This window comes from Hyla sarda, chromosome 4 (assembly GCF_029499605.1).
Source record: "Hyla sarda isolate aHylSar1 chromosome 4, aHylSar1.hap1, whole genome shotgun sequence".
NCBI classification, from domain to species: Eukaryota; Metazoa; Chordata; class Amphibia; order Anura; family Hylidae; genus Hyla; species Hyla sarda.
Genome location: NC_079192.1, coordinates 295,727,496 through 295,749,457, shown reverse-complemented (window position 1 = coordinate 295,749,457; position 21,962 = coordinate 295,727,496). Strand labels below are relative to the sequence as shown.

Sequence of the window (21,962 nt, the reverse complement as noted above, 5' to 3'; positions counted from 1 at the left end):
AAAACTGATGTTCAGAAAAAACTACCTTAAGGGTCTATTCACACGTACAGTATTTTGCGCAGATTTGATGCGCAGGATTTCAAGCTGTGTTCAATCATTCTGTTTACATTGAAATCTGCAGCAGAAAAGGCTGTGCATCAAATCTGCGCAGAATACTGTATGTGTGAATAGACCACAAAGGTGTTATCCACCATAAGGTAATTTTAGTACATACCCGCCAGCCTATCTTTTTGTGAAATGGGTATTTCCTGATGGAGTTCGGTCTCTTAAACTACACATCCCATAGTTCCATGCTTGTAAGTGTGAAGTTACATTCCTCCCTCCCAAACATCAGCCACCTCACCCATTGCAGCACAAATGAGCTGCATTCATACAAAAGACCAGTGTTTTCTAATCAAGGGGCATACAGCTGTTGCAAAAGTATCTCCCTCCCATCAAGTAGTCACTCCACCCATTGAAGCTGGACTGGCTCCCTTTGAACTGACAAGTGAGGTCATGTCTCGACGCACTGCAACCTGGGAAAACCCGAGACCTGAGTCATTTTTTATGCTGTGCGGGTGGTGATCGGAACGGGATGACTGCTGATATCTATCAGCAGGCATCCCAGCACATCGCCTAGGGGGGTCCTGAGACCCCCCTCCCCTTTGCCGGCCATCAATTCTGACCAGCGAATCACGGCTTTTCCGGGCCAATTGGGTCTCCGGTGACCCAAAAAATAAGGGTGATTGGTGCTGTCCAAGACAGCATCAATTACCCTTGCCCAGCAGGAGTGAGGTGGCACTGGTGCCACCTCACGATCGCCCTGATTGGTCGTCCGGGAGCAGCCGACCAACCAGGGCTCCTGCTGGGTGGTGTCACTGATGGTATCCGCTCTGCTCTTAGTCCAGAGGGCAAAAGCAGGTGCCCGTCAGTGACCTTAGCCGGAGGGGGTACCTCTCTTCAGTGGCAGTACGGGATCGGCGCAGCAAGGCAGTAGCTGGAGATGAGTGCTGTGTGCCTCCTGCTGCTGCATAAGTACAGCTCCCAGTATACACAGTCAAAGGGTATGCTGGGAGTTGTAGTTATGCAATAGCTGGAAGCACAACTACAACTCTTAGGCTGTCTTAGCATACTTTTCTATGAAAAAGTGGGCCTCCAGCTGTTGCATAACTACAACTCCCATCATTCCCATTCACTGTCCGCGCATGCTGGGAGTTGTAGTTATGCAACAGCTGGAGGCACACTTTTTCATAGAAAAAATGTGCCTCCAACTGTTTCATAACTACAACACCCAGCATGCCCTTCAGCTGTCTGTGCATGCAGGGAGTTAGGTAACAGACTAACTCATGCTGGGAGTTAGATAACAGACTGTGTTTCCCCACCAGTGTGTCTCCAGCTGTGGCAAAACTAAAACTCTTAGCAGGCATAGTCTGTGCATGCTGGGAGTTGTAGTTTTGCAACAGCTGTAGGTTTGCCCCCAAGCTGGAGACTTCAATTCAGAATTCAGCTTTTGAATTTTACGTAAAAATTTGGAAAATTGCTGTTATACTTTGAAGCCCTCTAATGTCTTCAAAAAGTAAAAACATGTCAACCTTATGATGCCAACATAAAGTAGTCAGATTATTGAACAACAATAGTACTTGATGAATTCCCAGCCGAATTCCAAGGGAGACACTTTACATCAAATGCAATACCTGGGGGTGCAGATTATATGCAAAGGTGCAGTACGTAATTTGTGGAAATAGAATGTAGACAAATTGCACTCACCGTCTGTAGTTGAAAAGAAAAAAAGGTTTTTATTTCAAGGACATGTTCCTGGAGATAGCAGGCATAAGACGTGGAGGAGTACTGGAGCAAGCGTCTAGTTTTGCGCCAGAAGGCGCTTTCTCTGGCTTGTGGACCGCGACCGCGCTCGCCAAAGTGCCCATCAGACAGCTGATCAATGGGGTGCCAAAAGTTGGCTCCCACCAATGTAATAGTGATGGTGTATCCTAAGGACAGGCCATCAGTTATAAAGTTCTGGATAACATCTTTAAGTATCGCAATGTTTTAAGGGAGTGTGAACAAAAAAAAGTAACAGTATAAAACAGCTCACCTGCACAAGGTGCAGACTTACAATCCTCCATACATGCAACAGAAAAATGGCATTTACAGCTCTGATTCGTAAAACTTGTCTTTTATTGATATGCTTTAAAATTCCATCACATCCAATGACAAAACACAATATTCAGATGTAAGAGAAATCTGTGATTAGTGGGATCTAAGCTGTGTCTCTTTAGCCATTAAGAAACTAAAACCCCAGCATGCCATTGATAATTTTGGACTTTGATTGTAGTTACCCATACAACATATATATAGATGCAAATCATAAAATGTTGCAGTATCTTGTAATACCTTTTTTATTGGACTAACAGCATTTTGTAGAGACAAGCTTTCGGGATTCCTCCCTTTATCAAGTCCCAAGGGACTTGATAAAGGGAGGAATCCCGAAAGCCTGTCTCTACAAAATGCTGTTAGTCCAATAAAAAAGGTATTACAAGATACTGCAACATTTTATGATTTTCATCTGCATCACTGGACTAATACGGCTACTCAAATTTACTATATGTATATAATATAAAAAAAATATATACATATATTTTTTTTTTACTAAAACGGTCAGCAGGAAAATTGGGATATAATAATAGGGCTAGTCATCATGTTTCTGGGCATACCTTTATTTTTATCTCCATGATTCTTTACAGCAAATACAAGCCTTTATGTTAATTTGAAAATTAGACTAAAAGCTCAGGGAATGTTCCCCAGCACAGTTTGAGCTCGAGTAAGTCTACTCCATCACCTTTTTATCACTTCCACAAATCCCTTTTGCATCCACCAACCATGTTTGTCTGACAGCCACTAGATAAATAGGACATTGGCTGGACTAACCTAGACTCTTGACATGGAAATGCCCCCTAGGTACTCAGCTGGAAAACTTTTTTTTTTTTCTTTTATAAAGCAACTGGTGCCAGAAAGTTAAACAGATTTGTAAATTACTTCTATTTAAAAATATTAATCCCTCCAGTACTTATCAGCTGCTTTATGCTCAACAGGAATTTATTTTATTTTAAAATTTCCTTTCTGTCTGACCACAGTGCTTTCTCCTAACACCTCTGTCCATGTCAGGACCTGTCCAGAGCAGGAGACGTTTGCCATGGGGATTTGCTTCTACTCTGGACAGTTCCTTACATGGACAGAGGTGTCAGCAGAGAGCACTGTGGTCAGACAGAAAAGAAATTCAAAAAGAAAAGAATTTCCTCTGGAACATAGAGCAGCTGATAAGTACTGGAAGGATTAAGATTTTTACATAGAAGCAATTTACAAATCTGTTTTAACTTTCTGGCATCAGTTGATTTAAAAAAAATGTTTTTCAATGGAGTACCCCTTTAAGCCTCATTTAGATAACAAAAAGACATATCTATTTGAGACAAAAAATTTTTTTTAAATAACCTATGCTTACCTTCTGCACTCCCTTTCTGGCACATTTAGTTGCCCGCTCAGCCCAATCAGTGGCTGTAGTGGTGTTATACCTTTATATAATTGAGACCAACTCAGATCCCAGAGGTGCTGTGCAGTGGAACCATGAGCTCTATGAAAATTTTGAGATCAAATTGTAATTTTTATATGATTTTTAATGGTATTTTTAAAGCTATATTAAAGGGAATGTGTCATCAGAAAATGTCCTATTATTTAGATCAAGTTTTTAATGTTAATAATAATGCAAAGGTCATAGAGCATGCCCACACACCTTTCCCATTTATGTAAATGGGATCACTTCAGACTTTTGTTGCCTATGTCCATAGGCCTTGATGTAAAGAATCTCTCTAAACGCTGTTAAATACAGCCCAGGCATGTACTGAAAATAAAATTTAAAAAAATGACAATAAAAAATAGAGACAGATTAAAAATTTTTTTACATCTTTTAGTATCTGGCTCTAATCACTTATACAAAATCTAGGTGATACATTACCATTCAAGAATTCTATACATTCAAACACCACACCTTGAGCATGCTGCTTCCTAAACAATGCTACTAACCCTAAAAAAGCCATAAACAAAAATGCTGTGTATGTAGACATTCTAATATTTTACTATAGGGTTTCAACTTATGTCAATTACTACATTTTAGCGCATTTCCCCTCACCCCCCCCCCCCCCAAAAAATAAATAAAAATAAAATAAAAACATGTTGCCAAAAATACTGCTAAAGGCTGCATATAAAATTGGCCATTGACCATTGTATGTTTTTCTTTTAAGATTCCTATGACTGGATTGCCACTGAAAGTCATTGCGCTTATCGGGATTGTGTCAGGAACTATTTACTCCTGTAGCAACTATTTTCGAGTCATTTTCACTGGTGGAGTAGGCAAAAATGGATCCACTGTAGCAGTAAGTAATGCTTACATTTATTTGATGTTATGTGTGCCATGTTGTTCATTGATTTAATGTAAATGTGTACTGTATTATTGACATTAAATATATAGGATAAGATTAGAATAAGAATCATTAGTATCCCTGTGGCTGCTGTTATTTTGCCCACACAGATAAGTAAAAAAGCTGACTTGATCTATATACAGCTGAAGTGACAACTTCACATAAACCTTAGCCATACTTATTAATATTTCGGAAATTTAAAGGTGCCCATACATCCTATGCTAAATTCAGCCACACCCACCACCTTCGGCAGCTGTAGACAACTTACTACGGTATATGACCCTATTGTACTGGGAGGGATAAGCTGGAGCCAGAGCTTTCTGGCTGTAGATTACCCTTCCCCATAGACAACACATAAACTTTAAGTAGCTATGTATAAAAAAATGTATGGCCACCTTTAGGTCACTTAAGATCACTAGTATGTGAAATGTCAGAATTGTACTATAAAATCTATTATTTTAGCTTTTATTTCTTACATCGCATTCACAGTGGCTTTGTTTACATACAAGTGTTTACTATGTGGTAGCAATACCTTTAAAGTCTCTAACCTGGGTCAGACTTTTTGGGTACCCACCAACATGCTGGCAGAACTGGAGTAACTGAAGGAGAATTGTATGCCTCTGTCCTTCCATGTCTCCCATACATTTTCTGATTTCTTTAATCAAGGGTTTACCTCTTACTGCTTCCCTGGTGTCCCAATATCAGTCTCCCATCCTGATATAGGTCTTCTTTTATTTCTTTGTATAGTCTAAGAATGAGACAGTAAATGTGGGACAGCTTGTCTCATTTTAGCCAAACAATTAATGGGCAACACGGAATACTTCTGCTGGAGGCTGGATCTTGGGGATTCTTCTGTGGTCTAAGGCTAGGTTCACATGGCCGTCCCGCTATTCTCACATCATTGCTGCTAAATGGACCATACTAACAAACTAATGCAAAGGGATGCCATTAAGTGGCATCCTGTTGAATCAGTTTTTAATCTGTTTGTATTCTTTATTGTCTGTCTTTATTTTTGTTTGGCTACTTCCTCGTTGCTTACACCTCTTTTGAGCATTTCCCAGAATAAATGACGGATTAAAGATGGATTGAAAAAACTGAATGCAAACGGATGACATTAAAGGCTCATCCGTCTGCTATAGACTTCAATGTTAAATTTCATATCTGTTTTTAATATGTTATTTTTGACAGAAAAAAATACTACATGCAACTTTTCTCTGCTAATAATAACGGAATAGAAACCAAACGAGTGCAAACGGCTGACAAAGTACTGTAAAGATCTATTTACAGCCGTTTGCAAGCAGTTTGCAAAAGGCTTGAACGGATTTGCCAATGGGCATGAATTAATGGGGAAAGATGTTAAATGTGAACGAGCCCCAAGAGGGTTGGACAGGGCCAGGTAACAAATTCAACAACAACTCTTGTGTGGTTGCTTTCACATCTGTCGACAAATGTTTGAAAATAGCTAATTTCTGCTTTTTCACAGGGAACTAGTGTATTATCTCCAGGTCTTCATATTGGATTAGTCCTCATCTTGGGACTTATGATTTATAAAAAGTCAACAACAAACATATTCTACAGACATCCCTGTCTTTACACCTTAACCTTTGGATTTGTGAGTGCTAAAATTACTATTAAGCTTGTGGTAAGTTTGTATCCTTCATTTCTGAATTAATATATTTGTGGGACAACTGTAAAGCGTATATCACTTAACATTGTGGTAGGATAGGTTATTTTTTACACAAGACTTATTTGTTTGTAAATATAATAAACCTGTATAACTTGTATAAAGGTGCAGTGTTTTAGGCTTAAAATAGTATCAGTGTTGTTTGTCCTTGTCTACTGACCACTACAGTTTGCATCATTGTTTTCAGAAAAGTCTTTGTTATATTACTATTCTGCTATATGTGGAAGGAGGAATTCCTTTTTATTAAGTATGTAAATGTGTGTAAAATATGCCATTTTATGTAATTGCACTCTACAATAACTTCTTTCAGTTGGCTCATATGACCAAAAGTGAACTGTATCTTCAGGATTCTGCATTTATTGGACCAGGTCTTCTATTTCTCGATCAATACTTCAACAGTTTCATCGATGAATATATTGTTTTATGGTTGGCACTCGTAAGTAATTACTCAGTAATAACTATTTGTTATTAAAGGGAGCATTTTGGGGGGATTTAAGCCCCCCATATCGCTATCCTCAGACCTGTTATATAGGATGGTAATAAGTTTGAAATTACGTCCTTGTACTGTGTGTTTCGGCTGATGCAGCATAATATAGAAAAATAATTTTATAAACCACACACGTTATATTTAAATAATCTGTAAAGAATAATGAGGGTGGTAGCGGTCCCTTATCCTGGTTTGATTTGTGCCCTTAGGCTGAAATACACTGCTCAAAAAAATAAAGGGAACACTAAGATAACAGTTCTTAGTGAATGAAATAATCGTATGAAATACTTTCGTCTTTACATAGTCTAATGTGCTGACAACAAAATCACACAAAAATGATCAATGGAAATCAAATTTATCAACCCATGGAGGTCTGGATATGGAGTCACACTCAAAATCAAAGGGGAAAACCACACTACAGGCTGATCCAACTTTGATGTAATGTCCTTAACGACGCAGGACATATATTTACGTCCTGCGCCGGCTCCCGCAATATATTTGGTCGGTCCCGGCAGCCTTCAACAGCCGGGACCGGCGGCTAATACAGGACATCACTGATCACGGTGATGCCCTGTATTAACCCTTCAGACGCGCCGATCAAAGTTGACCGCCGCTTCTGAAGTGAAACTGTAAGTATCCCGGCAGCTCAGTCGGGCTGTTAGGGACTGCCGCGATTAAATTGCGGTGTCCTGAACAGCTTACAGGACACCAGGAGGATCCCTACCTGCCTCCTCGGTGTCCAATGGGCGAATGACTACTACGTGCCTGAGATCCAGGCAGGAGCAGTCAGGCGTCGATAACACTAATCAATGGCATGTTAATACATGCCAGTGATCAGTGTAAAAGATCAGTGTGTGCAGTGTTATAGGTCCCTATGGGAGCTATAACACTGCAAAAAAAAAAAAAAAAAAAAGGAAGAAAAAGTGTTAATATATGTGATTTAACTCCTTCCCTAATAAAAGTTTGAATCACCCTCCCTGTGTAAATAAAAATAAACACCTGTGGTATCGCCACGTGTGTAAATGTCCAAACTATAAAAATATATAATTAATTAAACTGCATGTTCAATGGCGTACACGTAAAAAAAAAAAAAAATCCAATTTCCAAAATAGCGTATTTTTGGTCTCTTTTTATACCATTAAAAAATGAATTAAAAAGCGATCAAAAAGTCAGATCAAAACAAATGCTACCAATAAAAACGTCAGATCACGGCGCAAAAAATAAGCCCTCAAACTGCCCCGTACACGGGAATTTTTTTTTTTTTATAGGGGTCAGAAGAGGACAAACGTACAAATTTTTCTGCATGAAGTTATAATTGTTTCCAGAAGTACGACAAAATCAAACCTATATAAGTAGGGTATCATTTTAAACGTATGGACCTACAGAATAAAGATTAGGTGTCATTTTTACCGAAAAATGCACTGCGTAGAAACGGAAGCCCCCAAACGTTACAAAATGGAATTTTTTCTTCAATTTTGTCACACAATGATTTTTTTTCAGTTTCACCTTGGATTTTTGGGTAAAATGACTGTCACTGCAAAGTAGAATTGGTGGCGTAAAAAAGAAGCCATCATATGGATTTTTAGGTGGAAAATTGAAAGGGTTAGGATTTTTAAAAGGTAAGGAGGAAAAAACGAAAATGCAAAAACTGAAAAATGCTGAGTCCTTAAGGGGTTAAATCAAGTCAAAATAAGGCTCAGTAGTGTGTGTGTGGCCTCCACGTGCCCGTATGACTTCCCTACAATGCCTGGGCATGCTCCTGATGAGGTGGCAGATGGTCTTCTGAGGGATGTCCTCCCAGACCTGGACTAAAGCATCTGCCAACTCCTGGACAGTCTGTGGTGCAACGTGGCATTGATGATGGAGCAAGACATGATTTCCCAGATGTGCCCAATCGGATTCAGGTCTGGGGAACGGGCGGGCCAGTCCATAGCATCAATGCCTTCCTCTTGCAGGAACTGCTGACACACTCCAGCCACATGAGGTCTAGCATTGTCTTGCATTAGGAGGAACCCAGGGCTAACCGCACAAGCATATGGTCTCACAAGGGGACTGAGGATCTCCTCTCGGTACCTAATGACAGTCAGGCTACCTCTGGCAAGCACTTGGAGGGCTGTGCGGCCCCCCAAAGAAATGCCACCCCACACCACTGACCCATTTGCCAAACCAGTCATGCTGGATAATGTTACAGGCAGCAGAACATTCTCCACGGCGTCTCCAGACTCTGTCATGCCTGTCACATGTGCTCAGTGTGAACCTGTTTTTTTTTTTATCTTTGAAGAGTACAGGGCGCCAGTGGCGAATTTGTCAATCTTGGTGGTCTCTGGCAAGTGCCAAACATCCTGCACAGTGTTGGGCTGTAAGCACAATCCCCACCTGTGGACATCAGGCCCTCATGGAGGCCCTCATACCACCCTCATGTCTGCACGCTACGCTGACAGACACAGCAAACCTTCTTGCCACAACTCTCATTGATCCTGGATGAGCTGCACTACCTGAGCCACTTGTGTGGGTTGTAGACTTCGACTCATGCTACCATTAGAGTAAAAGCACCGCCAGCATTCAAAAGAGACCAAAACATCAGCCAGGGAGCATAGGAACTGAGAAGTGGTCTGTGGTCACCACCTGCAGAACCACTCCTTTATTGGGATGTCTTGCTAATTGCCTATAATTTCCACCTGTTGTCTGTTCCATTTGCACAACAGCATGTAAAATTCATTGTCAATCAGTGTTGCTTCCTGAGTGGACAGTGTGATTTCACAGAAGTGTGATTGACTTGGAGTTACATTTTGTTGTTTGTGTTCCCTTTATTTTTTTTGAGCAGTGTATATCCTCCCAAATCAACATGTGCAGTTGAAGCCAAGGCAATTTGCATCAATGCGTGCCCGCTTGCTTGGGATGACATATTATGGCCTAAGGGACAGCAAGGCACTTGCCAGCATGATTTCTTGAAGCAGCACCACTAAAAAAAAAAAAAATTTTCCAAAAAATCTGAACATAGCACATTTTGTTTTCAAATGGGTTATCCGGTGGAAAACAAATTTTCTTTTTCAAGTCAACTGGTGCCAGAAAGTTAAACAGATTTGTAAATTACCTCTATTAAAAAAAAAAAATGTTATCCTTCCAGTACTTATCGGCTGCTGTATACTAAAGAGGAAGTAATATAATTATTTTCTGTCTGACCACAGTGCTCTCTGCTGACACCTCTGTCCATGTCAGGAACTGTCCTGAGCAGGAAAGGTTTTCTATGGGGATTTTATCCTACTCTGGACAGTTCCTGACACAGACAGAGGTGTCAGTAGAGAGCACTTTGGTCAGACAGAAAATAACTATACCACGTCCTCTTTAGTATACAGCAGCTGATAAGTACTGGAAGGATTACGATTTTTAATAGAAGTAATTTACAAATCTTTTTAACGTTCTGGAGCCAGTTGATATGAAAAAAAACAAAAAAAAAGTGTTTATCGGCTCCATTGGGGGACACAGACCTTAGTTATATGCTGCTGTCACTAGGAGGCTTGACACTATGGCAACAAAAGTAAGCCCCTCCCAGCTGGATATACTTGCCTACAGGCACCTGAGCTAATCCGTTTTAGCTTAGTGTCTGTAGGAGGCAGATGCTTGGTCTGGAGCTCTCCAGACCTGGTCACTTATTTTGTTATTTTTCAGTTTAGGGACATTTAGTTAGATTTTTCTCTCCCTTTATTTCTCTCTTTTCAGGTGGGGTCTCGGGAACATAGCGTTCACTGTTTCCCCATTTACGAAGAAAGGGCACAGACAGAGTCATGTACTGTTAACCCCTTCTTGCCACCAGTCAGCACCTGGGGTTGTACCTTTGGGTCCTGGTCTCCCTGCTCGTCTTGCTGTCTCAGCCCGGCATGATGCAGGTGACTAAAAGCTGACTGAAGACTTCATAAGGGAATGTCTCCTTTAGACAAAAGGTGAGTGTTCCCCCTTTTTTTTTCTACAGGTTTCGGCATTCTCAACCTCTGGAGACCCCTTGTTTGGTGCCCACTCCTTTTTATTTCCCCTAGGAGTTTAACTGTTTTGCCATCTTGGGGACGCTATGTGGTGCAGGATAGGGTTTTTTCACTGTTACTTTCATTCATTATATACTTTTACTGGCGCTTACTTCTTGCGCATTGGTCGATATTCGCTCCGGTCGCATCTCTATTAATGCGATCGGAGCACAGGAGTTCACTTACTGTCGGCAGCGCAGTTCGCGCTAGCCCGGTGATCCCCTGCCTTCTCCGGCCTCACTCCTGGTAACTTACCGGCATTAGGAGGCCTTTATATGCTGGCCGCAATGTACGGAGCTCTCAGAACTTAGCCCCACCCACTCTATGCTTCTGCTTGGGGCCCTATCACGCATTGACACGCGCATGGTGAGCATTATGCCTTCCTATCAGCATGGTGCGAGCTCTTCAGGGAGCATTTCTGACCAATGGGAGCTCTCCTACGGTTGATCCGGCCCCCTCCAGCGCATTGGTCTAGCCTCCCTGCTCCACTCCTCCCTCCCTCCGGCTCTCACATGAATAGAGTACTGTACTTTTTCCTCACACAGCCTGCTTTACTCTTCAGGAGGGACACAGACTCTGGATGAGACTTCTTCATTGTTATATTGCTTGTGCTATGTCCAACCCCAGAACTGAACCCCCCCCCCCCCCTCCAGACAGGTACCTGGGACTCTGGTCACCTATTATGCCTGTAGGGACTGTAAACTTAAAATGCCTTGTGGTTCTGTTAAGCCCATTTTTCCTTCCTGCACCACTGCGCCTCCCTGCCCTCCTGGTATACTTTCCCAGGATGTCCCAATAGGACCTTTGGGCTCTGCTCTCCCTCCAGAGTGGATGTCTTCCCTCTTCCAATCTATTTCAGATTTGACGCAGGTCTCCCGTTCTGTGGTGACTGCCTTGGAAAAGTCTTCCTTACGCCAACCCTCCAGAGAGCCTCGCTCTCCTTCCCCTTATTCCAGGCGCCCTCACAAGTGCCCTAGAGGTTTGTCCTCTGGCTCGTCCCCAGAGTCCTGGAGTAGAAATAGGCGCTCTCCTCATAGGTATCGCCCCTCCTCCTCGGCTCCCCAAAAAGCGCATCTTCTAAGGGCCACTCTCCTGATCGCCACTCTAGGTCTCCAGATCTGCGTACTAGGTCAGTTTCACCTTCATCCAAGGCTGCCTCCACCCGCTCCCACTCTCCTGGGGAACTGGAAGATGAGGCCTCAGGTTCTGCCTCTGACTCGGACTGAACCGACACGATTGGCATGGTGGACAACTTGGTCTCAGCCATAAGGGACACCTTTCACCTTGAGGACCCAGGAACTTCGGACACAGCTCCAGAAGTTTTCTTTCACCACTCCCATCCCTCACCTAAGGTTTTCAGCTTTCATGCTTAATTTAACGCCTTACTTGAAGCTGCCTGCAAGCACCCTGACAAGCGTTTTCAGGGTATGAAAAAGGTTCAAGCACAATTTCCTTTTGCCAGGGACCTTATTGTAAAATCTGGCAAAATTCGCCTTCGAAGCAGCAGGTTCTTCCTTACTTCCTGCTTTTGCTTCTGCTTGGGTGTCAACAGCCCTTTCTGTCTGGGCTTCTAAACTCTGACAGGGTATTCTCTCTGGATCCCCTACGGAGGAACAGGCAGATTTTGCACTTCAACTCTCCACTGCTAGGGACTTTTTGTGCTCTGCTGCCATGCAGTCGGCCCGTTGTATGGCCTTTGCCATGGGTAATCTCGTGGCGCTTTGTTGTTCCATGTGGCTCAAGGCCTGGGATACCGATGCCGCCTCCAAGAAATCTCTAACAGAACTTCCTTTTACAGATTCTAGACTGTTTGGTAAATGCCTGGATAAGATTATCTCTGAGGCTACAGGAGGTAAGAGTTCCTTGTTACCCCAGAATAAGTCTTGCAGTGCCGACTCCCGACCTCCTTTCGGACTTATGGCTCCGGTAGGGTGACCAGACAGGCGCCCTCACAAGACAAGAAGGCTCCTTCCTTCAAGGCCCGTCCCTCCTGGAAATCGGAGAACCGTTCAGGCCGTTTTGCGGCCAAGGCGGGCACCCGTGAACCTCCCTCTGCCTGAAGGGACGCCCCCACCCGCGGATTTTTCTCGGGTGGGAGGGCATTTGTCACTTTCTGGTCTGCCCACATGCATGACTCCTAGGTCCGAGATGTTGTTTCCAATGGCTATTGGTTCAAGTATGCTTCCTTTCCTAAGGATCACTTTTTTCGTTTACGCTTCGGTCCCTTATCGCTCAGAGAGTGATTATCCCAGTTCCTTCCAGAGAGCTTTTTCAGGTTTTATTCCAACCTGTTTGTGGTCCCCAAAAAAGGGGGTTCCGTTCGCCCGATCTTGGACCTGAAGCACCTCAATCGACATTTACTCCTCCATCATTTCCATATGGAGTCTCTTCGTTCGGTAGTGGCGTCCATGGATCAAGGGGAGTTTATTTCCTCTGTGGACATCCGAGATGCCTATTTCCACATCCCCATTTTTCCAGCACATCAGCGTTATCTTCGCTTCGCAGTTCCAGAGGGCCATTTTCAGTTTGTGGCCCTTCCTTTAGGACTAGCCACTTCACCAAGGTTTTCACCTGGTGGCAGTGGTCGCCCTCTAGCGAGCACAGGGTGTATCAGTGATCCCATACCTGGACGATCTCTTGGTCAAGGCTCAAACCAGGGCCCAGAATCAAGAGAGTCTCAGCCTCACTCTTCAGACCTTGTCTTAGTTCGGCTGGATGATCAATCAGGACAAGTCCCACCTGACTCCTACCCAGTCCCTAGTCTTCCTGGGGCTCCAGTTCGACACTGCGTCCGCCAGTATCCAGCTCCCGTCGGACAAACAGATGGCGCTTTTATCAGTAGTTCAGATTCTCTGGAAACCTGTACCAATTTCCATTCGATTCTGCATGGAGGTCCTGGGCTGGATGGTAGCGGCCATGGAACCAATTCCTTATGCCCAGTTTCATTATCAACCTCTTCAACTTGCTCAACCCCCCCCCCCCCCCCCAGGTCTCGCCATTACCTTCTGTGGTGGCTGTGCTCCCCTCTTCTTTGTCTAGAACGATCCTTTCTGCCCCTCACCTGGCAAGTCATCACGACGGATGCCAGTCTCAGCAGTTGGGGAAGGAGTCTTCAGGGACCGGATAGTCCAGGGCATTTGGTCCTCCCGAGAAGCCCTTCTCCCCATCAACATCCATTGGGAGCACCTTCTTCGGGACTGTCTTGTTCGTGTCCAGTCAACTCCACAGCTGTGGCGTATATCAACCGCCAGGGCGGCACCCGCAGCTCAGCAGCGATGGCCAAAGTTTCCAAGGTCCTTCTCTGGACGGAACTCAGTTCCATCCATCTCAGCGATTCACATACCGGGTGTGGACAATTGGGAGGCGGACTATCTCAGCCGATACTCAGCCGACCCAGGCGAGTGGTCTCTTCATCCAGAAGTGTTTGCGGCAATCTCTGGGGCACTCCAGACAAGGACCTGTTTGAGTTGCGCCACAACCAGAAGGTTCCTCGCTTTGTGGCGAAGTCTCTGGATCCTTTTGGCTCTAGCCGTTAACTCTTCCCTCCTCTTCCTCTCCTTTTCAGGGTCTTGAGGAAGCTCAAGTCAGAAGGCGTCCCCGCCATTCTCGTGGCTCCGGACTGGCCCAGGAGGGCGTGGTACACAGATGTGGTCCAGCTAGTAAACGACGCACCACTGCGCCTCCCACTCCGTCCAGATCTACTCTCTCAGGGTCCTCTTTGGCACCCCAATTTACAGTCACTGCACTTGACGGTGTGGCAGTTTAGACCGCGGTTTTGAGAGCCAGGAGGTTTTCTACCCAAGTTGTTCGCACTATGATCAGGGTGCGCAAGCCCTCTTCTGCGAAGATTTACCACCAAACTTGGCAGTCTTATTTTCGTTGGTGGGAAACTCACGCCTTTTCCCCGTTACTTTCTCTCTCCCACAACTTCTTTTCTTTTTACAGTCGGGATAAGAACAGTTGGCTCGCAGTTCCCTTATGTTTTTTTTGGCTCTTTCCATTCTTTTTCAACGTCCCCTGGCGTCCGATCCTCATATCCGGACGTTTCTTCAAGGTGTGGCTCACGCGGCCCCGAGAACTGAACTTTGTTCTCGGTGCCCTGCAGGGTGCTCCCTTTGAACCTCTTAGGGACGTTCCTCTACGTCTACTTTCCTGGAAGGTGGCTTTCCTTATTGGGGGGACTTCTATTAGGAGGGTTTCGGAGCTGGCAGCTCTATCCTGCCGCTCTCCCTACCTGGTCATCCACCAGGACAAGGTTTGTTTTTCGTCCGGTTCCGTCCTTCCTACCTAAGGTTGTTTCTGCTTTTCATCTCAATAAGGACATCGTCCTCCCATCCTTTTGTTCCATAAACTTGATGTGTTACGGGGCGTTCGGACCTACCTCTCAGTCACTTCTTCTTTTCGTCAGAGTGCCTCCTTCTTTGTACTTATGGAGGGTCGTCATAAAGGACTACCTGCTTCCAAGGACACCATTTCTCGGTGGATTCGGTCTATTTCGGAAGCTTACCGCTGTAAGGGGAAGACTTCACCCTTCAGGGTCTCGGCTCATTCCACTCATTCTGTCGGGGCCTTCTGGGCACTCCACAACAGGGCTTCGGCCTCCCAAGTTTATAAAGCGGCCACCTGATCATCTTTGCACACTTTTACAAAATTCTACCAGGTTCTTACCTTTGCATCTGCTGATGCTAGTCTGGGTCACAAGATGTTGCAGGTGGCTGTGGTCCAGCCTTCTACCTAACTTGCTCCTCTTTTACCCACCCTGGGGACTGCTTTGGTACGTCCCAAGTTCTATGTCCCCCAATGGAGCCGATAAAGAAAAGATTTTTATGCTTACTGTAAAATCTCTTTCTCGGAGGATCCATTCGGGGACACAGCACCCACCCATTTTTCTGGTGTTCCCGGTTTGGTTACCTGTCCGAGGGTGTTTCAGTTCATTTTTATTCTGCGGTTCCTCGGACAGGCTCTGTTTTTTTTTTTTTTTCTTACCTGTCAGTCCTCTCCTACTGCTCTGGGACTAAAACTGATTAGCTCAGGTGCCTGTAGGTGGGCATATCCTGCTGGGAGGGGCCAACTTTTCTTGTTTACCATAGTGTCAAGCCTCCTAGTGACAGCAGCATATATCCAAGGTCTGAGTCCCCCCAATGGATCCTCTGAGAGAGATTTTACGGTAAGCATAAAAATCTCTTTTTTCCACCAGAGTACCCCTTTTAAAGGGGTATTCCAGGAAAAAAACTTTTATATAGATAGATAGATATATATATATATATATATATATATATATATATATATATATATATAATATCTCAATCAACTGGTTCCAGAAAGTTGAACAGATTTGTAAATTACTTCTATTAAAAAATCTTAATCCTTTCAGTACTTATGAGCTTCTGAAGTTTAGGTTGTTCTTTTCTGTCTAAGTAATCTCTGATGACATGTGTCTCGGGAACCGCCCAGCTTAGAAGAGGTTTGCTATGGGAATTTGCTTCTAAACTGGGCGTTTCCCGAGACACGTGTCATCAGATATTACTTAGACAGAAAAGAACAACCTTAACTTCAAAAGCTCATAAGTACTGAAATGATTAAGATTTTTTAATAGAAATAATTTACAAATCTGTTTAACTTTCTGGAGCCAGTTGATATATAAAATCAACTGGATAACCTCTTTAACTTGCATTGCCACAGTATACATGGTCATCATTATCAATCAATTACCATCCTGGGTAAAAGGTTGCTGGTGGTTTAGGGGCCCAAATCCTTCTGACTTGTTCCTTTTAAATTGTAAAGAGAAAATTAATTCCTGATATGACATTAGATCTTTACACGTTCATAGCCTTGAAAGCTGTGAACATGTAAACATTTGTTGCTGTACCAAGACACTGCTCCAGATTTATCAATCCGCTTAAAACAAAGACCTTGTGGTTAGGCCCATAGCAACCAATCAGGATAGTTTTGGTTTGAGGCAGATTAATAAATCTTGGCCACTGATTCTGCCTTCTGCTGACAAAGAAGTTTTCCTTTTAGAGCTAGTGTCTTGTTGATATTTTTAGTATTGTTGTATATGTATAGATGTTGGGTCCTGGGTAGGAGCGGGGTTTGTTGATTTTGGGTATGATGCAGCTTTGATACAGATTTAAGTCTAAGTACCTACTGTAAAACATAAATAAAGTGAGAAATTTAACATGACCGCTGTATTATATTGTATATTTTCTGAGATTGATCTTCAATGCAAGAATACATGTCTGATACATTTCAAAATAATATGTAAAACAATGTGCATGCATTTTATTGTAACTAAACTGCACTTCTTTCTATTTTTATTTTCTAGGCTATTTCTTTGTTTGAATTGCTGAGATACTGCATAAGTGTTTGCTTGCAAATAGCAAAACATCTACGAATATCAGTCTTCAGAATCCCTCCCGTTCCAGCTGCAGAGCAGGTTCAAAATCAAAACCATAGTGATTGACTGCTAAAATAAGTGGAGGAAAAGAAACATTGAGCGTTTTTTGTTTGCATGCTGAGTTTATACTATCCAGCAGAAATATAAGGAATGAATAAGATGCAAATTAATTATTGTCTAATAAGCTGACAATTATTGCTCTTTAATTAAGCAAACTATAATTAAAAAATTAATCCATTGGGAGATATGCACTATTACCTTACCCACATCCAACTCACACAATAAAGAGAGGAGCGGTGTTGTTATCAAAACAGTATATACCTCTCTTAATGCTTGGTTTGGTTACAGTTTCAGTGACCAAGTACTATAAGTACTATTCTTGCTGATTTGGGCTTTTTTTTAACATTTTTATATTTTACATTTTATGTTATCGGAAATAAGTTGGTTTGTGAGTAAAAATATTAACAAACCTACACTAAAAACATTTTCAAATATCTTTGCAATCTACTATTCAAACAGACTTTTTATTCAGGTAATTGTTTTTAATAATTTTCTAGTCATATAAAAGTTTCTTCTCCTCCATATGGGCAGTTCTAAATTTTGCTATTTTATAGTGAGAGGGGATTTGTTTTAATATTTCTATTTATTTAGGAAGTGGCATAATAAACAAGAAATTCAGAAATATCTGAAAATTTCTTTTGCAAGGATTTCAAATAACCATGTGTGACCTGAGAAGCCTTTGGACCAACAGAATGTTTTTTGTTAGTAATAATAATTATAATTCAAAAACATCTGTACGGTATTAATAAACTGGAAAATAATCTTTTTATGAAACATTTGTGCTGTCCTACCTGCATACTCTGTGAAGCTGAATAATTTATTTTCATTATAAAAGAAAAAAACAAACAAAAAATAGGTTTATTCATCAACATTTGTATTTTTGTTTAATAAATGTTTTATTAAATATGGATTATCGTGTTGTGCTTTAAATTCTGCACACTAGACAACTAGTGAAAAGGCTAGCAATTTTGTTATACCATATATAAAGGAAAATCTCATTTTTATTTTATATTTTTATTTTGCTAAAGTGGACTCTAATATAGTCTGCTTGACATTACTAAATAGTTAAATGCAATGCATGTTTGGGATCTGTATAATATAAAGTTATTAGTTTGCAAAACATACACAGGCATAGACTATTTAATAAGTATACTCTAATGTAAAGTAAACTGGTTTTCATGAGAATAAAACACTTTTAAACGTTAACATGAATACATGCCTTGAAAAGAAAAAAAATTACACAGATTCCCACTTTCTATTCTCATAGAATCCTTTAACAAATATTTGTGCTTTTGTTTGACATATACATAACATTGTCCTATTTAGTTCTATAAAACAAACATAACTTTCTAAATTATGACTTGAAATTATCTGATGGATAATTATATATTATATGTTACATAGGTACAAGTTATTCCATCAGGGATCCATCAGAATAACATTGACTGAAGAGACTTTCGAACACTTGCCATCTCTTGCTGTTGCTGGCAGAAGAAAAAGGACAAACTTGTTAAACTATATTTATATGCATTTCTTGTTTTTCATAATAAAATGTAATGAAAAAATAATTATGAGCAATGTGTCATATCACAAGAGATTTAGCTTACAGTGTCCATCAAAATTTTCTTTTGTAGCATAGCCATTTCCTTCTTGAGCTCATTCTGAGCATCAGTTAAGAGGTTTTCATTGTTTTTTTCTAGTTCATGCATGGTCTAAAAAGAAAAAAAAACAGTATAAGATACATTCACATGTACAGGATCTGCTACATATTTTTGCTGCATATTTTGTGCAGCTGATTTTGCTACCCATTAACTTCAATGGGTAGCAAAAAATCAGCTGTAGAAAATATGCAGCAGATCCTGTACATGTGAAAGCACCCATAATATCTAAAAGAGCATATTTACATGGGCTGATTTAAATTTTTCCTATAGAAAATCTTCTAAAAATGTGTGATGCAAGTTAATGAAGTGCTTAAAAAGCAATTGACACATTTATCCATTTTAGTGCTTGCTTGACACTTTTTTTTAATCTATAGCATACGCTATTTGGTTGTGAAATAGTGACAAATGTTGCCATGGATTTTATTCTTGCTGTTGCAAAGGGTAAAATCTGTGCATATTTTATTTGTCCATTTCTTTGCCGCAAACCAGTCATGTGTGAACAAGGCATATATTTAATGTTGATGATTAGTAATCCTGCAGTCCTGGGCACAAGTCTAGGCTTAAACTACAGCTGACAGAAGTTAAACATGTCATAAAAGGGCATTTCAAAAAGGGCTCAGAAGGGGCTGAGAGGTGGGGGCAAGTGCTAGGCTGTGGTACTAGAAATTTGGTTCCACCTCCTTGACACTTGGCTAAGAAATGTGATTTCATAAGTTTTGGCAACCACCATCATTAGAGATGAGCGAAGTTACAGTGATTCGATTCGTCATGAACTTCTCGGCTCTGCAGTTTAGCCTGCATAAATTCAGCTTTCAGGTGCTCCAGTAGGAAGGAGATTCTCTCCTAGGACTGTATCCACCTTTTCCAGCCCACCAGAGGACCTGAAAGCTGAACTAATTTATGCAGGCTAAAGTCAGCAACTGCCGAGCCGAGAAGTTTGTGACGAATTGAATCACTGTGACTTCACTCATCTCTAACCATCATCTCCAGGAAAAGTAAAGTCGGATTTAACACCCCAACAAATCAGATCAAATGTTGCCTGCAGCTCTTGTCGACAAATACAGCTGACAAATTCTCTTTAACCCCCTTAAACGCCAATTTTATTTGTGTTTTCATTTTTTCCATAACTCTCTTTTATATTTCCACAGGCCCATATGAGGGCTTGTTTTTTGTGTGACCAATTGTACTTTGTAATGACGCCTCTAATTTTACTATAAAATGTACGGCGAACCCAAAAAATATTTTTCTCTATCGGCTCCATTGGGGCACACAGACCATGGGTATATGCTGCTGTTTCTAGGAGGCTTGACACTATGGCAACAGAAAAGTCGGCTCCTCCCAGCAGGGTATACCCGCCTCCAGCTAATCAGTTTTAGCTTAGTGTCTTAGTGTAAGGAGGTAGACACTGGTCTGGGTTCTGCCCAGACCAGGTCTCACATTTTTAGTTTTTCTAGGTTTAGGGATGTTTAGATTTTTATTCCCTTTTCTTTTCCGTTTTCAAGTGGGGACTCAGGAACATAGCGTTCACTGTTTCCCCATTTGCGATTGAGGGGGCACAGGCATCGTGGATGTACTGTCAACCCCCTCTCACCAACGGTCAGCGCCTGGGGTTGTACCTCATGGGTCCAGGTCCCCCTACTTCCCTGCTCGTCTCGCTGTTGCAGCCCAGCATGATGCAGGTGACAAACGCTGACTGAAGACTTCATTAGGTAAGTTCTTCAGACTGAGGTGAGTATTTTTTCCCCCTTTTTCTTACAGGTAGCGGACTTTCAACCTCTGGAGACCCCCAGTTTTTGGCCCACTCTTGTACAATTAGGACTTGGGGGGTCTGGCCAGGAGGGACTTTGTTCCCTCCTTTCTCTGCAATGGGGTCCCTTTCTTTATTTATTTTGCTTGGGGGACATAGCAGTGGTGCAGTTTTGGACTGTATGTGAGTTTCACTGTACATATGTTATAAGCGCAGCTGCCTGCTCTCAGCCACGGCGGCGACTTTCATTTTCGCTACGGGCGCAACTTCGGCCCGGCCGCGCATAGCGCCCTGTCATAGCTTCTCCGTCGGCAGCGGAGACTGCCGGTGGTATCTTCCCCCGCTCCCTTCCCCTGTCATTCGCATATGCGATCGCATGTGCGCTTGGGGCCGGGAGCAGGCGCCATTATAAACACCGGCCACATGTACTTCGGCTACAGCCCTGTGCGGATTAGCTCCGCCCACCCGCGGCCGCCAGAGCTTCTCTGAGTGCCCAAAATAGTCACCAATCAGCGCTGTGCGCACGCAGAGGGTGTTTTTCGGGGCCAATGAGCAGTGCCCTTGGTTTAGCACGGCCCCCTCTTGCCATTGGTCAGCATCTTCAGCCCTCCTCTCTCTCATCTTGCCAGAGTTCTCACAGCAGCTACCCTGTTGGGGACACAGACTTTGGGTGAGACTGTTTCATTTTACTATGTCCGAGCCCAGACCTGTTCCTCCCTCTAACAGATAACTGGGACCCTGGTTACCTATTACAGCTGTAAGGGCTGTAACACGAAAATGTCTGGTTCTGCTGAACCCACTTGTTCTGCCTGCACCACTGCTCCCCCAGACCCCCTGTTATTTCTACTCCAGATGCCCTCCCAGACCCTGTGGGTTTGGCCATCCCTCCAGACTGGGTATCCTCCCTCTACTAGTCTATATCCGACTTGGCTCAGTTCTCCTGTTCTGTGGTCACTGCCTTGGAGAGGTCCTCCCTACGCCGGCCCTCCAGAGGGACCCGCTCTCCTTCTCCCTATACTAACTGCTCTCGCAAGCGTAATAGGGGTGTATCATCTGACTCATCCCCTGAGTCTTCTAGCAGGCACGGGCGCTCTGGCTGTCCAGAACCGTGTACCAGGCCAGTCTCTCCCTCTTCCAGGGCTGCCTCCACATGTTCCCACTCACCTGGAGAACTTGTGGATGAGGTTTCTGTTTCGGCCTCTGACTCAGAGGACCGCACGGATATGTCTGACACGGTGAACTCATTGGTTTCGGCCATAAGAGACACCTTCCATCTAGAGGACCCAGGAACTTCGGACGTGGCTCCAGAAGTCTCCTTTCATCGTGCCTGACCAGCACCCAAGATTTTCAGCTCTCACGCTGAATTTGACGCCCTGCTGGAATCCGCCTGGAGGTACCCTGAAAAGAAGTTTCAGGAAACGAAGAAGGTTCAAGCGTGGTATCCCTTCACCAAGGA

The 21,962-nt window shown here is 42.9% G+C and overlaps 2 protein-coding genes across 7 annotated transcripts in view; one reads left to right on the top strand and one right to left on the bottom strand.

The window, feature by feature from the left end:
* CHPT1 (choline phosphotransferase 1) overlaps positions 1–18,628 on the top strand; it is a 55,746-nt gene extending 37,118 nt beyond the window's left edge. The window contains exons 5-9 of one of the 2 annotated variants that reach the window (XM_056574564.1): positions 4,275–4,406; positions 5,935–6,093; positions 6,446–6,571; positions 16,967–17,077; positions 18,503–18,628. In XM_056574564.1, coding sequence (XP_056430539.1) covers positions 4,275–4,406; positions 5,935–6,093; positions 6,446–6,571; positions 16,967–17,077; positions 18,503–18,547 — 573 coding nt within the window. In that variant the 3' untranslated portion in view covers positions 18,548–18,628. Of the gene's footprint in view, positions 1–4,274; positions 4,407–5,934; positions 6,094–6,445; positions 6,572–16,966; positions 17,078–17,689; positions 18,007–18,502 lie in introns of those variants that run through there. The other variant, XM_056574565.1, reaches the window with a different exon arrangement.
* The window catches only part of SYCP3 (synaptonemal complex protein 3), an 82,233-nt gene continuing 78,270 nt past the window's right edge, over positions 18,000–21,962 (bottom strand). For 2 of the 5 annotated variants that reach the window (XM_056574570.1, XM_056574569.1), the window contains exons 8-9: positions 18,706–18,810; positions 18,007–18,582 (exon numbers count right to left, since the gene is read on the bottom strand). In XM_056574570.1, the coding sequence (XP_056430545.1) occupies positions 18,529–18,582; positions 18,706–18,810 (159 nt within the window). In that variant the 3' untranslated portion in view covers positions 18,007–18,528. Of the gene's footprint in view, positions 18,583–18,705; positions 18,811–21,962 lie in introns of all 5 variants that reach the window. The other 3 variants (XM_056574566.1, XM_056574568.1, XM_056574567.1) reach the window with 3 other exon arrangements.